At 43.1% G+C, this 17,442-nt stretch overlaps 1 protein-coding gene across 8 annotated transcripts in view; it reads left to right on the top strand.

Annotated features, from left to right (window-relative positions):
* Positions 1 to 15,789: 15,789 nt before the first annotated feature.
* The window catches only part of PTPRM (protein tyrosine phosphatase receptor type M), an 825,699-nt gene continuing 824,046 nt past the window's right edge, over positions 15,790 to 17,442 (top strand). For 2 of the 8 annotated variants that reach the window (XM_081262888.1, XM_081262887.1), the window contains exon 1: positions 15,793 to 16,379. In XM_081262888.1, coding sequence (XP_081119014.1) covers positions 16,307 to 16,379 — 73 coding nt within the window. In that variant the 5' untranslated portion in view covers positions 15,793 to 16,306. Of the gene's footprint in view, positions 16,380 to 17,442 lie in introns of all 8 variants that reach the window. The other 6 variants (XM_081262890.1, XM_081262891.1, XM_081262893.1 and 3 more) reach the window with 4 other exon arrangements.

The following is a 17,442-nucleotide window of genomic DNA, read 5'->3' as shown; positions in this document are numbered from 1 at the left end:
TTAAAACTATGAACAGTTTCGAGTTATCAAAACTTGGATAATTTTGACTATCTGAATTTCAAAAATTCAAAAAGTACTAAATCAGATTATCTTACTTATTTTTATATCTTCTGTAACACCCAATGCAGCACTTTGCGCATGGAAATAGAGTACAATATGTGAACAAATAAAATGATTTTTTTTTTCAGTGCTGGAAATGGAACCCAGGGCTTAGTGCATGCTAGGCAAAGCACTTTACCACCAAGCTACATCCCCAGCCGTTAAGAAATTATTAAGTCTTCTTGAACTTGGATTGTTGGTTTAGCAAGCATTATTTCTTAACAAATAAAGTGGCCTTCAATATTTGAAAATTTGCTCTGCCTCCAAATAGTGTGTGGAAATAAATTAAGATCAACCAAAGGAGAACAAGTAAAGAATACTTATTCAGAGCTTGTTATAGCAAGGAGGTCAACTACCATCACTACTGTTTGGCAGAGAATCAAAGGCAGGCAGGGGAGTGGCAGTGCTTTGTAGTGGAAAACAGGGGGGCTTCAGGTCTGTTCTGATTGGTGGCTGTTGCCATGGAGAAGCTGTAGGCAGACTAACTAGAAGCAGGGCATCCTTTGTGATTGGTGAAGGGGTATATCTGGCTTTCTCTGATTGGTCCTAAGTTGAAAACCCAGACAAAACTTAAGGAAGCTATCATTTATTATTCAAGTTCTGGCTTTTGGGGGCCAAATGTTGCAGGGATTATTGTTTGATTTCCTGGACTGGTTTCGAAAAAGAGTTGTCTCTTTTCCAACAAGCTGGACTTACAGAAGGTTGGCTTCCTGGGTGATGATGGTTTGGCTTCTTTGAATGGTTGCCATCACAGATCATGGATCATACTTTCTCTCTCTCTCTCTCCCTCTCTCTCTCTCTCTCTCTCTCTCTCTCTCTGTACTGGGGATTGAACTCAAGGGCACTCAACCACTGAGCCACATCCCCAGCCCTATTTTGTATTTTATTTAGAGACAGGGTCTCACTGAGTTGCTTAGCACCTCACTTTTGCTGAGGCTGGCTTTGAACTAGTGATCCTCCTGTCTCAGCCTCCTGAGCTTCTGGGATTACAGGCGTGTGCCACTGTGCCTGGCCCGTACTTCTCTGTTTTACATTTGTTCTTGTCTCTTTATTTAGTATCTCAAGTACTTAGATATGGTGCCAGTTGTATAATCTAATTAACAAGGAAAACAAAATCGAGGTGAGAAAATTTAATTTTGTCCCTTGTGCCCAAAATATAGTTTGGCAATTTAGTTGACCTTTTAAGAAACCTAGTTTACACATGCACTCAAGTTACATATGTACAAAATCTATCATAGTGAATGCACTATCCACAACCTGAACACACATGCACATACACACACACAATTTCCCATTTCTAATCAACTCTGTTGGCCATTTCTTTTGATATAGACATTTGCTTCCTATCATATTTACACTAGTAATCTAAGATTTGCCATTGACTTCCACTTTGGAAAATCAGGACTCAGCTCTTTTTCTTACCACCCTCTGGCACCTGCACCCCACTCCACACAGCAAAAACCCCCACACTTCTGTTCCTGGCCTCTTAATATAGTTCTATCACACTTTGGGGCAGATAACTACTGTTGATGTTATTATGACAATCAAATGCTCTTCACAGCTGATACATGATGTAAACTCTGATCATAATCCCTTTCCTTTACGTATTTTCAGAGTTAATAATAGACTTGTGTTCTGTTGGATTAATTTTCTAATCATTTCTTTATCAACTTCTTCTAAATTCTACTTCTAAATATCTAACTCTCCTTTTGTATGTTTGAGCATATTAATTATTCAATCAACTTTGTCTTCGTGGAAACATCTCTCGTGGATTCTGCTTTCTCCTGGTCTTCTGTGCACCTGGCATCCTGGAATCTCTCCCTACTACAGTTCTAGTATTTCTCTTTGTCTCTATTGTGTTGAATCCTTTACATTCCAAATTCTATGCCTTTTTAATTTTTGGTTTACTTCCCCATTTGGGTGGAGAATGTCTGTCAGCAGTTTCCTTAGAAGGGGTTTATTTTCCTAAAATTGTGCATATTGGAACATGTTTTTATGTTACCCTCACACTTTATTGTAACATGGCTGAGAATAAAATTCCAGATAGAAAAGCATTTTCTTTCAGAATTTTGAAAGCTTTACTTTATTGTTTTCCAGACTCATGATGCTATTGAGACGTTTGAAATTACTGTGCTTCATGATCCATTTTATGAAACATGTTTTTTTCTTTCCAGAAATCTGCAGTATCTTCTCTTTGTCCCACTGTTTTGAAATGTCAAAACATCATGAGCTATGGTCTGGGGCTATTCTCATGTGTTCTGGGGGGCACTGAAAGGATCCTTTCAGTCTGGAGACCCCTGTCTTTCATTTCAGGGACATTTTCTTGGTTTATGTTCTTGATTATTCCTTTCTCACTGTTCTTTCTTTTCTTTTCTGTTGGAATGACATTTTCTGGCTGATAAATAATCCTAGCCTAATCTTCTAAATATCTCATCTTTTCATTTCTATTTTTTATCTATTTTTTATTCTTCTTGGAGTAAAATCTATCAGTTTTATTTTCTATCTTTTCTATTAAATCATCAACTTCTGCTACTGTATTCAAAAATTTTAAGAACTCATGTTTTTTTTCCTAAGACTATTTCTTTTCTATATCATCCTGTCCTTATTTAAAGATGCTCAATATCATTACTCAGAGGATGGTACTTGTGGATTTTTTTTTTTGAAGTTTAAAGTCTCTGTTCCATAGCTAATGCTTTTGTTTTCTGCTTACTACCTGATTCCTGTTAGAGATTTTCCTCAGTTTTTGATGGTTGCTGGTTTTTTATTCCTGTTAAACAGAGGGCATTATTTTGTAGTTGTAAATTATGCCTTAATAGAATTCTAAACAAATAAAAGAGGGAAAGTAGGGCGTTGTAAAATGGATGGGAAGTTTTGAGGCTGTAAGTGGGCTTGTCAACTGTAGTCAGCTCCTGGATGGTTTTATTGGGGCAGGAGCAACGTCAGAATTGAATCCTTTTCTCTTGGACTGGAGAGAGTCCTTTGAGAAGAATCTTACCATCTCCTGTCTAGAGTGTAAAAAAACCTGGTTGCCAGTGTACTGGGAGCTGAGGGGAGAAAAGGGGTAATTGTTTGAACATTCATTGTTCACACATTATTTACACTGCCATTTCAGCTCATTATCAAGAAGATATGCCCAACCCTAATGGTTTCTGGGTCACCAAGAGTGGAGACACTATCTTTTATAACTTTGCCAGGAATTCTAATCTCCAGCCAGAAGGGGTGGGAGGTCATGGTTCACCTTAGCAAAGTAGAGAGAAGATGGTTTGGAGAGGGCTCAGTTCATTGCATTTTTGTTTGTTTGTTTGTTTGTTTTGGGTACTGGAGATTGAACCCAGGGGCACTTAAGCACTGAGCCACAACCCCAGCCCTTTTTACTTTTATTTTGAGGTAGGGTCTTGCTAAGTTCCTCAGGTCCTTGCTAAGTTGCTATGGCTGGCTTTGAACTTGATCCTCTTACTTCAGCCTCCAGAGCTACTCGGATTACAAGCATGCACCACTGTGCCCAGACAGTTCACTGCAGTTTATACACACTTTTAACCAATCTTCCTGTCTGCAGCCTACTTTGACCCCCAATTCCTGAGGCCTCAGGGACTTTTGTGGTGCAGATCTAGGTGCTTCTGAATCTCTCAAACACCAGTTAAGGATTCATTCCTCCATGTTCTGTTGAGCAATTTGCCATGTTCCACCACCCCCCATCCCAACCCCCACCCCCGGTTTTCTTGTTTCAAACTTTTCCTGCTAACAGTACTGGAAAACTGGATATCCATATATAGAAGAATGAAACTAGATCCCTATCTCTAACCCTGCACAAAAGTTAACTCAAACAAAAGCCTGGCATGGTGGTGCCTCCCTGCAATCCTAGCAACCTGGGAGGCTGATGTGGCCAAAAAGAAGAATGAAATTATGTCATTTGCAAGAAAATGTATGGAACTTGAGAGCATATTATAAACCAAACTCAGAAAGTCAAGGGTTATATGTTTTCTTCACATGTGGAAGGTAGAAAAAAGGGAAAAAGAGTGGAAATCTCATGAAAATGGAAGGAAAATTAGTAGAGTAGAGGAAGGGGACCAGTGGGAAAAGAAGAGAAGAGCAAAAAATACTGGAGAATGAAATTGACCAAATTACGTTATGTGCATGTAGGACTATGTAACAATGAAGCCCACTATTATGTATAATTATAATGTGCCAATTAAAAAATTGAAAAAAAATCACGATATCTTATTGCTGTTGGCTTCTTTCCCATTCTTTTTTTTTTTTTTTGTGTGTGTGTGTGTGTGTGGCTTAACTCCATCCCCTGTCCCTGTCCCCATTTCTTTATTGTCCTTGTTTCAGCTTTGAGGAAGACAAAAGGTATAAGTGTAGATTCAATCTTCCATCTTTAGCTTGAAGCCCTGATAAGTTATCTGACCATTATGTTTTCAATATCTTTTCCTGAAAGAAGGAAATGAAATATAGACTCATGATACTATTTGTAAGATAGAGTCATTTTCATCTATGTATCACTTTGCTGTACAGATTGAGCATCCGTAATCCAAAAATCTGAACTCCCACATGCTCTAAAATCTGAAACTTTTTGTGCACTGATGTGAAGTTGAAAAAGGTTCAGATTTCATATTTTGGATTTTCACAATAAGGATGCTTAACTGCGAAGTCTATATAAATATTCCCTAATATTAAAAAAAACTGAAATCTCAAACATTGCTGGTCCCAAGCATTTCTAATCACCTGCATATAAAGTGTTTTCCATATATCTCCTCTCCTCCTGATGCTTGTACAAGTCAGCTAGTACAGGATTTGGTAGTCCCTTTAATTTGAGTAGAAACTGAGGTTCAGAGAGGTTCCTGTGTGTTCCAAAGTCACACTGCCAGAGAGGGTTAAAATTGGGAGTACCATGCTTCTGTGAGCCACGTGGCCTAACAGAACTATAGAAACATGCAGAAAATAAGCAGATTAGCAGGGTACTAGGTGTGATTCTGATTACTGAATAAATATTTGTGTATTTTGACAAAAATAACAGTAATAGGTAGGATAGAAAAACCAAGTTTCTACTAAGCAAACAGGTATTTAGAAATACAGATTAATCTATTGGTAGAAAAACAGAATGAATCCTAGATATCTAATCAAGATTCTAAGACATCAAATTAGATTCCCTGGTAAAGATACATATGACACAAGTCATGATCTAAACACAAAACCCTATTTCTTAAGGTGAAATGATCTTTCTTTCTTTCTTTCTTTCTGTACTGGAAATTGAACCCAGGTGTGCTCAAACTCTGAGCCACATCTCCAGCCCTAATTTTGAAACTAGGCCTTGATAAATATTCTTCCATGCTGAAGAATAGCACTGGAACATAAGAGTGACTGGAAGTGCCCCCATCATGTCCTGAAGTCTCTCTTATCAGCTGAGCCATAAAGTCTATTCTGAAGAAAAATGCAGGTTACCTTGGGTCTTATAATCCTTTCCTTCTTCCTAATTGTGTCATTTTTATCTTCATCCCCTTTTTTAATCAATTAACAAGTACCATGGAGTGTCGCAGTAAGAGACACTGAGAAGGGAATTCAAAGGAGGAAAAGGAGAATCTCTGCATGGGAGAAATCATCCACTGAGGGAAGCAAAATGTCAGGTGTTAGCCATGTTGTAGTGAGGTTATAGCAACAAAAAGCTAGCACATGATCATGTAAAATGATGAAGTTTCCAGGAAGACAGAACCTTATATGAGTGTCAAAAGCAGCACAGGTGATGTTGGTCATTAGAGAAAACCATAGATGGGATTTGGGTCCATTGGGCAATGCTAGAAGTAAGTTCACTCAACACCCAGTTATAACCACATTCTCCCCAGCTTTCCTCCACCAAAGAGCCTGGAAAATAAAGAAATGAAATTCCCAACATCCCCTGAAGTGAGGCCCTGGTCATATGGTATCATTTTGGCTGATAAGTTGTAGAAGAAATCATTTAGGAAGACTTTTCTTAAAATAAAAGCCAAAATACTCAAGAAGTCATCATGTCCCTTGCTGTGTTTAGTCAACTTTCAGTTGCTGTGACAAAATCCCTGAAATAAATCAATTTCAAGGAAGAAAGATTAATTTTGGCTCACAGTTCCAGAGGTATCAGACCATAGTCACTTCACCTAATTGCCTTTAGGTCGGTAGTGAGGCAGAAACCACGGTGGAAGTGTGTGGTGGAGGAGAGCTGCTCACCTCAGGATGACCAGGAAACAAAAAAGAAAAAGAGAAACAGAAGGGGGCCAGGGTCCCAATATCCCCTTCAAAGGCACATTCCCAATAATGTACTTCCTTCCACTGGGCCCCACCTCCTGATGTACCCACCACTTCCCAGTAGCTCCACAGGCTGGCAATCAAGCCTTGAACACGTGAAACTGTAGGGGATACTCCAGTTCCAAGCTGTAACACTGGCCTTCCCTCTTTCTGTCTGGGATGCAGAAGGAGGCACATTCTGCAAACCCTGAGAGTGAAGTCGACATTCAGAAAATAGCAGAGTGGAAGAAGAAGGAACCTCGTTTCTCAGTGGCATCCTGATGGGGCTGTACCACCTGCACGTTTTGTTTTTTTTTTAAACAGGAGAAACTAAAACCCATTTATTTACTTAAATAATGAGAGCAAATGGTTTAAATACTTTCTAAGCAGTCTACATGAATTCACAGTTAATTCATGTAAGAACTCGAAGAAGTGAGTACCATATGGTCCTGCTGTTGTTATCCTAGTATTTGAAAGGAAGTTGAGGCGTGAAGAGCTTGATTAGTTCACCCAAGTCACTCACTGGTAAGTGGAGAAGCTGAACTTTAAACACACGTAGGTACTAGCAGATCCTATGCCCTTAATCCTACATATGACACAAGTCATGATCTAAACACAAGACCAAGGTGAAGATGGAAAATACAGCAGAGGGGGTTAAGAAAGGGCGCTCAGGAGAAAGAATATTTGTCTACAAATCACAGCTCTACCAGTTATTGCTCGCTTAGTGACTGTGGCCTAATAACACTGCATTATCTATGTCGCTCTTGGGTTAAACATGTTTTCTCAACTCTAAAATGGGCGTAATAACCACACATGTCCTTTAGAGTTTCAATGCCCTAGAAAAATGTTCTGTTCATAACAACAATTCAGTAAATGATAGCTTAAAAAACATACTGGGATAAGTTTGAATGTTTTCCCCTGTGCCTGTCTCATATTGAAAATAATGTCTGTCTAGAAATGGTCGATTCCAACTACAACATTGGGAAACTTTAAAATATCAAAGATGAAGAGAAAGTGAAGATGATCTTGTCTTTGATGTTAGTATTGAAACTTGTTTTTTCATATTCTACTGGAAATCCAGCCTTATTACAGATCACAGGACTTAGGACACATTGTTGCAATAATTTAATCTGAAATAAGAATGACATTGTTAGCATAACGTTTCTTAATAGTATTAGTCAAGCTGAGCTTTAAGGAACATACCTATCGACTTCAAAGGATTTGTTCTAAAGAAAGTGAAATAAAAAGGAAATAAGCATCCATGAGAGCATGATAGAGAACCACAATTTCCATCCTGAATTCTGGAAAATCTGACTAACCTCCAAACTGTGTTCTGAGAAAAACAGTTGTCTCATGCAAAAGCACAAGAACTAATATGAAACGTTAGTTCAAAGCCTCTGGGCAAAATGAGGGACACAAAGACAGACACTCTCTCCTTTAATGAACCCCCACCTGGAAAGTCGCTGCTGTGTGGTGAGCTGGTGCCTGTGCCTTTGAACTTCCTGTGATTCAAACAGCGAAGTGTCATTTCTCACTCTTGGAGTGCACCAGCAGCTCTTGAAAAACTTCCCAGCTCCAAAAAGTTTGCAGAAAACGTTTTCTTCTAGGACTTCTGGGTGGTTTTAACAAAAGATGTAGAGTGACCATACAGTGATTGGCTGAGGGCTCTAATCAAATCTTCATAAACCAGATTTTCTTTTTTCCAGATTTTTCACTTTTTCATTCCATATATGATTAACCAGCCTGAAAACTACTGTCGCTATGACTGTGTGCAGGTGGGTACAGTGTTCATGTTGTTGCCGCTGCTGCTGGTTGGTCATGTAGATGGGACCTGCTTCTGGGCAGGAAACAGCCTGGCCTGGCCTCTCCTGCTCCACGGGGACAGGCAGACAGGCTATTCTGGTCAGAAGTGTGCTTTTGTGCAGGCAGTTGTTTCCCCTAGTCCAGGATGCAGGAGCAAAAGGAAGGAAAGGGTACAGTGTGACCTGTTTTCACATAAGGACATAAGGCCCCTGGGCATCAGGGCAGCCCAATGTTTTGCCTGCACAAAGAGCAGGAAGTCACTGGGAGATCCCAGTCATTCTCTCAAGAGCACACAGAACAGCCTTCAGAGGGAGTCAGGTGGGGCCAGCAACTCGCCAGCAGGTTCCTCTGTAAAGTACTGTTCCTAGGAACACAGGTTTGGACAGAGCGGCAACCATCACATTCTCTGGCATATGGAGACTGCCCTGTAGGATCCTCCTGCTGCTGACTCTATGACTATGTAGGGAATTTTTAAAGAATATCAACCTACCCAACTATTATACCTAAAAATACAAAGAGATGAAAGTTCCAATCAGAAAAAAAAAGATTTTTATTAAAATATGACCCATTTGCCAATTGTGAATTTTCAGCATCATCTAGTAAAATTAAATAGAAGAGCTTGCTTAGTCTGGTCTGTTACAATAAAATATCTGAGATCAGGTACTTTAAAAAGATAATGGGTTCATTTAGTTTGCAATTTCAGAGGTCCAAGAGCATGGTACTGTCATTAGCTTCTGGTGAGGGCCTTGTAGAGAATATCACATGGAAGGTGTATGAGAGTGAGAGGTCACATGGTAACAAGAGGAAAGCAAGAGACTGGGGTGGGCCTGGTTTACTCTTTCATAGCAATACACTCTGGTGGAAACTAATCCACTCCTGGGAGACCAGCATCAATTCTTTCATGTGAGTAGACATAATCCAAGTACCTCCCACAAGGCCCCACCTCTTTCCATACCATTGTATTGGGGACCAAGCTTCCAGCACATGTACCAAACCAAAGCTGACCTACATCATATATTCTGCCATAGAATGATCTATGATCAAATATATATATATATATATATATATATATATATATATATATATATATATCTCACTAATGATGAGCCAGGAACTGTTCTAAGCATTTACATTATTACCCCCATTCAATCCTCACAATTCTGTGAAATGGAGAAAATTATTATCTTCATTTGACAAATAAGGAAACTGAAGCACAGAAAGGTTCAGAGAATTGCCCACAGTTACACAGTCTAACAATGGGGGGATTAACATTTTTAAAAAGGATAGCCAGGCACAGTGGCTATCACACCTGTGATTTCAACTACTGAGGGAGGAGTAGCCTTAAGTTTGAGGTCAGTCTGGGTAAGACCCTGTCTCAAAATAAAAATAAAAATAGACTGGGATGTATCTCAGTGATAGAGTGCTTGAATGTAACGTCCTGAGTCCAATCCCCACTACTGCAAAAAAGGAAACAAAACAAAACAAAACAAAAACTATACAAATGCTGTGTTACCCTAGTACCAGCTTTGTAGGAAATTAATTTATATTCTGAGTGTAATGTGGGCAAAGCAAAAAACTAGCTAAAATCTATTACCTCTTCCTGTTAATCAGGTCACGAGAAGGAATTCCTGGAACATCTAAGACTGCAACCTGGTGATTTAAGCCTTTATACAACTGTGGCTTTGAACTGTGCTTGGATGAGCTTTGCCTTTGTCAGTGACAGGTTCTGACCTTAGGCAGGATATGCACAGTCACAGAAAAGGGCACCTGCCCCCATTCTTTCTTCTGTTCAGGTAAAGCCAGGGCTTCACTGGTGGAAGGTTAGGTGACCTGCTTTCTTCTGGCCCCTGTGACAAACCAGTCCTGTGCTTTCATCTTCATCCCACCCTCCCTGGTTCCACGTACACACACATTTGCTGTGGTTTGAATATGATTTGTCTCTGACACTGGGCTGACATTTAATCCCCAGTGTGCGATGTTAAGAGGGGAGGAACTTAATTGGACATGGTGCTTATAGGTGGGGCCTTTGGAAAGGGATTGAGTTTAGGCAAGGTCATGAGGGTGGTGGTTTACAAGGGGACACCAGAGGAGACACACATGTACACATACACTTTGTCTCTTGCCATATGATGCCCTATTCTACCTCAGGGCTCTGCCAGCAAGACCATCACCAGATGCAGCCTTGTGAACTTGCACTCCAGAAGCATGAGCCAAAATAAATTCCTTTTCAACTTGACCAGTCTGTGGTGTAGTGGTGCCAGGAAGAGGACCAAGACAACATTCAAAGGAGAGTGAAGCTGAGAAATGAAGTTCTGCATGGAAAGTTCTGTTTGCTCCTCTTCTATCTGATGTTAGGTGTTGGGGGTGGAGCTGAGTGCTAAAGCTGAGCATTCATGAGACCCTGGGTCCACCCAGCACCACAAAAATATATAAATACCCCCAAATGTGTAAGGTGTGTGTTTGAGTCTGGGGATATGCATGTCACCCAGTGAAGGATCCCTCTGCTGTCCCACAGCTCACACAGGTCTCTAAAATAAAGAAAATTAGAAGCAGAGCAGGTGGGAGTGAGGGGCACTGCTCAGTTCAAGCTTCGCTTAATCAGAGATCAACATAATAAATAATCACGTTTGCTCAGTGCCTGAGTTTACACAGAGCTTTCCCATCTAATACCACTTCTACAAGCCAGGAAGTGGAAATGAACTCATTTTACCCACACAGTTGAGATTCATATTGAATTGGATTTTGAATTCAAGTCCATCCGTCCTCCCTTCCTCCCTCCCCCCAAACATATTTTTCTTGATCAATAGAAAAGAATGCCTCATTGTGGAAACCTATACGGGGTGCTTATTTCCATTTTCCATTTATTATCTTAGAAAACATTTTCATGATCCCAACACACATCTAAAAATGGGAAGTCGTAATCTCAGCAAGGCCTAGATGAGAACACAGGAGTAATGAAAACAATGACGATCTTTTCCGTTTCCACTGGATCCCCACAGTGCCCATTAAGTGGTCTTGGAGGTATTGAAATAATCCTTTCCCTGTGCGCTCTCTGGCAGGTGAGGTGATATTTTCCATGGCTTAAGGAACTTCTCTGCATGTGGTTAACCTCCAAATTCAACATAACATTTAGGATATGAGGGATGGGTTTTGGTCAGATCAGTTTTCATTTTTTAATTTACTTATTTTAATGGTTTGAGATCAAAATCAGAAACAGCTACTGTTGCCAAAGGCTTTATCACTACATAGGCACAGACTACAGCTCTGCAAAAACTGGGCAAAAGGGGCTCCTGCCGTGGCCTGGGCCTTGGAGAATCCAAGTATCACAAACCTGTAAAAATATTTATTTAGGAACATGTGGTTGCCTCAGTCACTAGGGGTCTGGTGCTTCATACTGAGAGATCATAAAATGTGACCCAAATATTGGCTCTGTTCAGGCCCCAGAAAATACTTCACCCCAACTTTGCCCCATGTCCTTGAAACAAAAGGCAGATGCACCCAACATCTGGCTTATAGGACATGATGCTGGTGGCAGGGAAGATGGCCACTCCTTTGTGCACGCATGACGCAATAGTGAAGGACACTAATTTGAAGTCAAGTCCTTCCTTTTGGATAGCAAGAAGATTTTAGTTTTAGGTAATGGGTGTTATTTCACAGTAATATCAAACACCCATTTCCTTGTTTCTTTTAATTATCTAATTTGTGGGTCTGGAGAAAGTCACACATTAGTATATATTTGTGTTTAGTTGAATGTGGTCATTGAGGAGTATTTGATAAAGTTAAATAATGAACTCCACTGTTAAAATGGTAGCTATGTAGTAATAACAGAGGAAACAGGATACTGATTCCTTACATTGGCAGCTGGGTGGACTCAGTGGGAGCATTGCTGACAGGTTTACATTTTATTTAAATTTGAATAAGGTATAATTAAATTTTCAAATATGGAACAGTTTAAGGTTTAATTTTTTTTATTTAAGGTGGGCATGGTGGTGCATGCCTGTAATCCCAGCAACTCCAAATGCAGGAGGACCGCAAATTCAAGACCAGTCTCAGCCACTTAGCAAGGCCTTAAGCAACTTAGTGAGACCCTGCCTAAAAATTAAAAAAAAAAAAATTAAAAAGGGCTGCAGATGTGGCTAAGTGGTTAAGTGTCCCTGGGTTCAATCCAAGTACAAAAAAACACAACTATATATATATATATATATATATATATATATATATATATATATATATATATATATATATTTTATTATATATATATTTATATATATTTTATTATATATATATTATATATATATTTATTTATTTAAATGTTGAAATTTAGTCATAATTTGTATTTTGATTGTGAATTTTAATAGATCACTCCAAATCATTTGAAGAAAGATAAATTTCAGATATATGAGGTAATTATAATTTTCTAATTTTAAAAAATTGACTTTTTTGAAAATACATGTTCAGATTTTGTATAATTTGAATACACTAATTTCTTAGATCACAGTTATGGTAATGAAAATGTTTTCTGCTAGACAGCCATTGGCCCATATACTTTTCCTGAGCACTGGAAATGTAGCTGGTGCCACTAGGTGACAAAACTGAAAGTGGGTAGGCGCTGCCATGTATAGATGCATAGCTTTAGATCCTTGTTGTTAATAGAATGAATTATGTGAAAATCTTAATTATAACAACCTAATTGGTGATTTCACTAAAATAAAATTGGAATATACCAATTTTCTGGAATATATATGCCATAATATATGAATTATGTACGCATCACTGGTCTATATATCCAGACTGTTTCTTAACAGTAAATCTAGATATGCATAATAATGTATTTTGTTGTCTTTGATGTTTTGTTGACTTTCTGTGACATAAAAACTATAGTAAGATCTGGGGGTACAGCTTCATGCTAGTCAGTTCTGAGCATGGTCAAGGCCCTGGGTTCAATTCCTAGCAACTCTTCCCCCTCAAGAATACCCCCCCCCAAAAAAAAAGAAAACTGTTTTAAAAATATCTTATATTTTGATTCTTGCCAAAATATAAGAAGACATATAGTAGTTTACTATCTTGATAAAATTTAGACATATGGTCTTCCTTCCATAACTCTTCCCCAAGCCACCCCAATATTAGGGGCTTCCTTGACAGCATCCCTAACTTTGGCCATCCACAGTCTAAATGTCACTACTGTCCTTATATGCCCTGGTGTGACATGAAGTTAGACTGAAATGAGAAATCTCCTTGCTGAAAATACAAGCCAAAGCAAATACCCCATTGTAAGCATCCTACAGTAATCCTTCCTTAGGATCCATTAGTTTTCAATAGAGGTCTCTGATTGGTCTCAAAGGCTGCTTTGACCAGTTTGTAAGAGCGAGTTAAAAAAAAAAAAATAGTAGTAGTCTGGGATTGTAAGGGAAGTTGTGGCTGGGTAAACTCCCCTTACCCTTTGAAATGTGAATGTGTGAATGGCAGGATCCTAAGGGCAGTCAGCCTACCCTTGTCATGAAGAGCAGAGAACAAGGACAATTGACATTCAGACACTCAGTTGAGCTTTAAGAAACAGTAGGAAGGGACAGGATTTTCCTGAGGTTACTAGGGAAGTCTTTGGTAGCAGCAATGGAATTCCCAAACCCTGAAAATTCCCAGGGGATCAAGCCCAGTAGCCCTCAGCAGTAACCTGCTCATTTACAACCCCCATGTTGATTTGTTTTATTTCCCGGTTAATAAAAATCACTCCACCAATTTAAAAAATCACCTGTACTTAAATCCTAACCTTAAGGTCGGCTTCTGTGGGAGCTCAAGCTAAGACAACCTCTAGCACTTAACACAGTGCCTGGCAAACAGTATTGCCTTAATAGTTATTTACTGAAAGAATTAACATACTTTGCAAATGAAATCCTACCCTAACATTAACCTCTTCGCCCAGCTTAAAGAAGTTACATGGAAGCAACGTGACTAGACTGACTTTTATTTCCTATCTGGATCCTCACTAGTATACCACTCCATTGGAAAATCCACTACCATCTTTAAAAAGCAAATTTTGTGTTCTGGTATAGGCCACAATTTCACCAAAATGGAAAGCCCAGGTTGCAGACTGGATCATCCTGGCTTGTTGATTCTTTTTTGAAATATGAAACTTCCCTTCTTGTCAGACTTCAAAATTTCATTTCTTTCAATTGAAAATAAGGCTGAACATATTTGGCTAAAATAGCATGATGATGTAAGGTATATTAAGATGAAAATTATTAATATGGAGACAGCTTTTAAACAGCAGGTCTGATAAAGACCTAGTAAGTGGAATTCAGGAAGAAAGTGCTGGATGCCATAGCAAAGGCAAACGTCATGGGATTTTAAAATTTACCCTGGGAGGATGACACCTGCAATGTATCCTTGTCTGCTGCTTCTGGGGCCCTCTGTAGAGCTGGTCAGCATGAAAGAGGGTCAATATATTTATTTGGTCTTCAAAGTACCATAAAGCAGAAGAGGGTTGATTAGAGGACGCCTCTTGAAGGAAGCAGGCCAGGAGAGCTCCAGGCACCCTGGAGTCCACAATGACTCGATTTCTTGCCAAGTTTGAACATTCTGATATTCAAACAGTTACTTTGATTTCCAATTTAACCTTTTCCCAAGCCTCTTTGGCTGCAGTGGGTAGGCCAGGAGCCTACAGCTCTGTTGAGTTGGTTCAATGTGCTTTTTCTGAAGGAGATGTGGATCATTAAAAATAAATAAATAACAAACAAAATGCTTAAAATTTACCCTTTATTGAAGAAGTGGAAGTTTAAAAAAATTCTCAGAGTCATCTCAGACTCAAAATGGCAAGTTAAAATATTTCAAGACATTTTTTCATTCACTCCCCAGCTTTCTTTCTCCTCTGTTGGCCAGCACTTTGCACCAGATACAAAAATCACGGTTTATGTTCAAACCCAGGGATCGCCGCCTTCCATGACAGCCCGCGGCTCCAACACGGGACTCCTAAACACCATGCAGCATAGAAGCGCACCCTGCTTCGCCGGTGCGGGGGGCTCGGGGAGCCGCGTTTGTGCCCTATTGGGCCGCCCGGACGCAGGCTGGAGCGCGGCGGCTCCAGCTCCGTCCCCTGGCCTCCGCCAACTTCTCTCCGCCGGCGGCACGGAGCAGCCCGCAGCCCTCCGTAACCTCCACGATTATCTCGCTCGCCTTTCCCGCAGACACCGGGGAGCGCGGGCCCTGCGACTCCGGGTGAAGCTGGTCCTGCTCCCGGACACTGCCGTCCGGCGCTAGGGACAGAACCGCCTCGGCCGCGCCCGCGGAGCTGCAGGCCGCTGGTCCCGCCCCGCGGCTCTCAAACTACTCGCAGCTCGTGACCCGGGACAAACTTCTGGCGAGGCGCAGCCCCTTCCACAGCCACCCTCCCGAAGCCAACCACCGAAATAGAAGACGCTGTCGGGCGAGGAGGGGCAGAGGGTAGCAACCCTGCGGCCGCTCCTCCCCGCGCGGGTGACGCCCGCACCCGCGGCGGCGGCCAAGGGGCCACCCCCTGCCGAGCTCCCGGAGGCGCCTTGGCCACCGAGCGCCTGGGCACCGGCCGGCGGGGTGCGGGCGCTCACGCCCTCTAGCGGGCCGCGGCGGTGCCGGGCGGCCGTGACGTGGGCTCTCCCTTCAGCCGGCCTGCGGGGCATCGCCAGTCAGTCGGGGAGCAAGAGCCCCGCGCGCAGCCGGCGCGGGCTCGGCGGCCATCGGCGCGCCGCCGCCGGGGGCTGGCTTGGGGCTGCCAGCAGAGAGGCGGCGGGCAGGACGCGCGCGGCCACGGCCACGGCCGGCGCCGGTGGCTCGGGTCCCGAGTAGCGGAAGGCGAGCGGCGGCGGGCGCAGCTGCCGGAACCCAGGGAGGATTTTGGCTCCGCGGGCGCGCCCTCCGCTCCCTCTCACAGCAGTGCCAGACGCCGAGCAGGGCCAGGAGCAGGGCAAGACGACCCAGGACACCGTCCCCGCGCCCCGGTAGCTGCTGGAGTTCGGACTTCTGCAACTATTGGCACTTTGGAGGTTTGGTTCAAGGCTTTGCTATTTACGCGTCTCTCCTCGCTGTGTGGAAGCCCCAGCTCCCGTCCCCCCTCCGCCTTCGCGTGCCCACCCTCGGCCGCCACCGCCGCGGAGCGGCCGGGCGTGCACCCAGCACCATGAGGAGACTTGGGACTTGCCTGGCGACTTTGGCTGGACTTTTGCTAACTGCTACAGGGGAGACGTTTTCAGGTAGGCACAGCCGCTCTTGGGGCGGAGGGGGTCAGAGCGAGGTGTCCCAGACGCTGAAATCTCCCGGGTAGGAGAGTTGGAGGAGGGCGTCGGGGCCGGCCAGGGGGCGCGGCAGGTCAGGCACCGTGTCTGCGGGTCAGCGGGGCACAAGGCGAGGGGCCTGAAGGGAGGGCTGGCGCCGAGCACCCGGGCCGGAGGAACTGGCCCGCTTCTAGGACCAGTCCTGGACCCTGGTCCCCCAGACTGGACCCTCTCTTGGCGCCCTGGGCTAGTGCCTCGGTTTGGATGCCAGCCACTTCGAGTCCCTGGGCAGCTCCTAAAGGAACAACAGAAAACTTTGCCTGAAGTTCTCAGCAGCCGCCGCCGGGCGTAGGCGCTGCGCTGTCCCCTCCGACCTGGAGAAGCAGCCGGGCGGGGGCCACCAGTGTCCAGCTGCGCCCGCGTTGATCACCCTCATCTAACTGCAGATCCGGGGGCGATTTCCCGGTTCCCTGACCTTCCTGCCTACCCCTGCCGCGGTGGCCGGCGACCTCAGTAGATCCCCGAGGTCGCGCGGAGTCTTGGGAGAGCCCAGATGAGCATTCCTTGTCGGTTCCAGAAAGGTGTCCGCGAAGGTAGAGGAAGTGTCAGCCACCCATGCCCGGGCTTCCGAGGCCCTGCGCTGCACAGGACACCCCCTCCTCATCCTCGGCCCCCTTGTGGAGCGCCGCGTCCAGTGGCAACTTGTTAACCCATCCGGGCTGCCGCTGGTGTCCCAGGTGGAAGGAGGGGACTGGCAGTGTGCACAAGAGCAAGCATGTTCTTGCGGGCGCGCTGGGGCTTTAGGAGCACAGAAGAGCCCCTTAGTGGAGACAGGATCTTCAACCCGAGATGGGGGTCAGGGGCGAGGCAAAACCTAGCACGGTGTTCCAGGGTTTACCTCCAGGATCCCCTTTTTGTACCTGGAGGACCCTCGTGGATGGACAAATGCTGGCAACATCTTTACTCTTTCCCATGCTTCTTAAATGAGCTTCATTAAAGTCCGTGCACAGCGGTGGGGGCGGACTTTCTTCTTTTTCTTTTA

The sequence above is a fragment of the Spermophilus citellus genome, assembly GCF_964194105.1.
Source record: "Spermophilus citellus genome assembly, chromosome: 12".
Classification (NCBI taxonomy): Eukaryota; Metazoa; Chordata; class Mammalia; order Rodentia; family Sciuridae; genus Spermophilus; species Spermophilus citellus.
The sequence above is the reverse complement of the archived record's forward strand: the minus strand, read 5'-3'. Positions and strand labels throughout refer to the sequence as shown.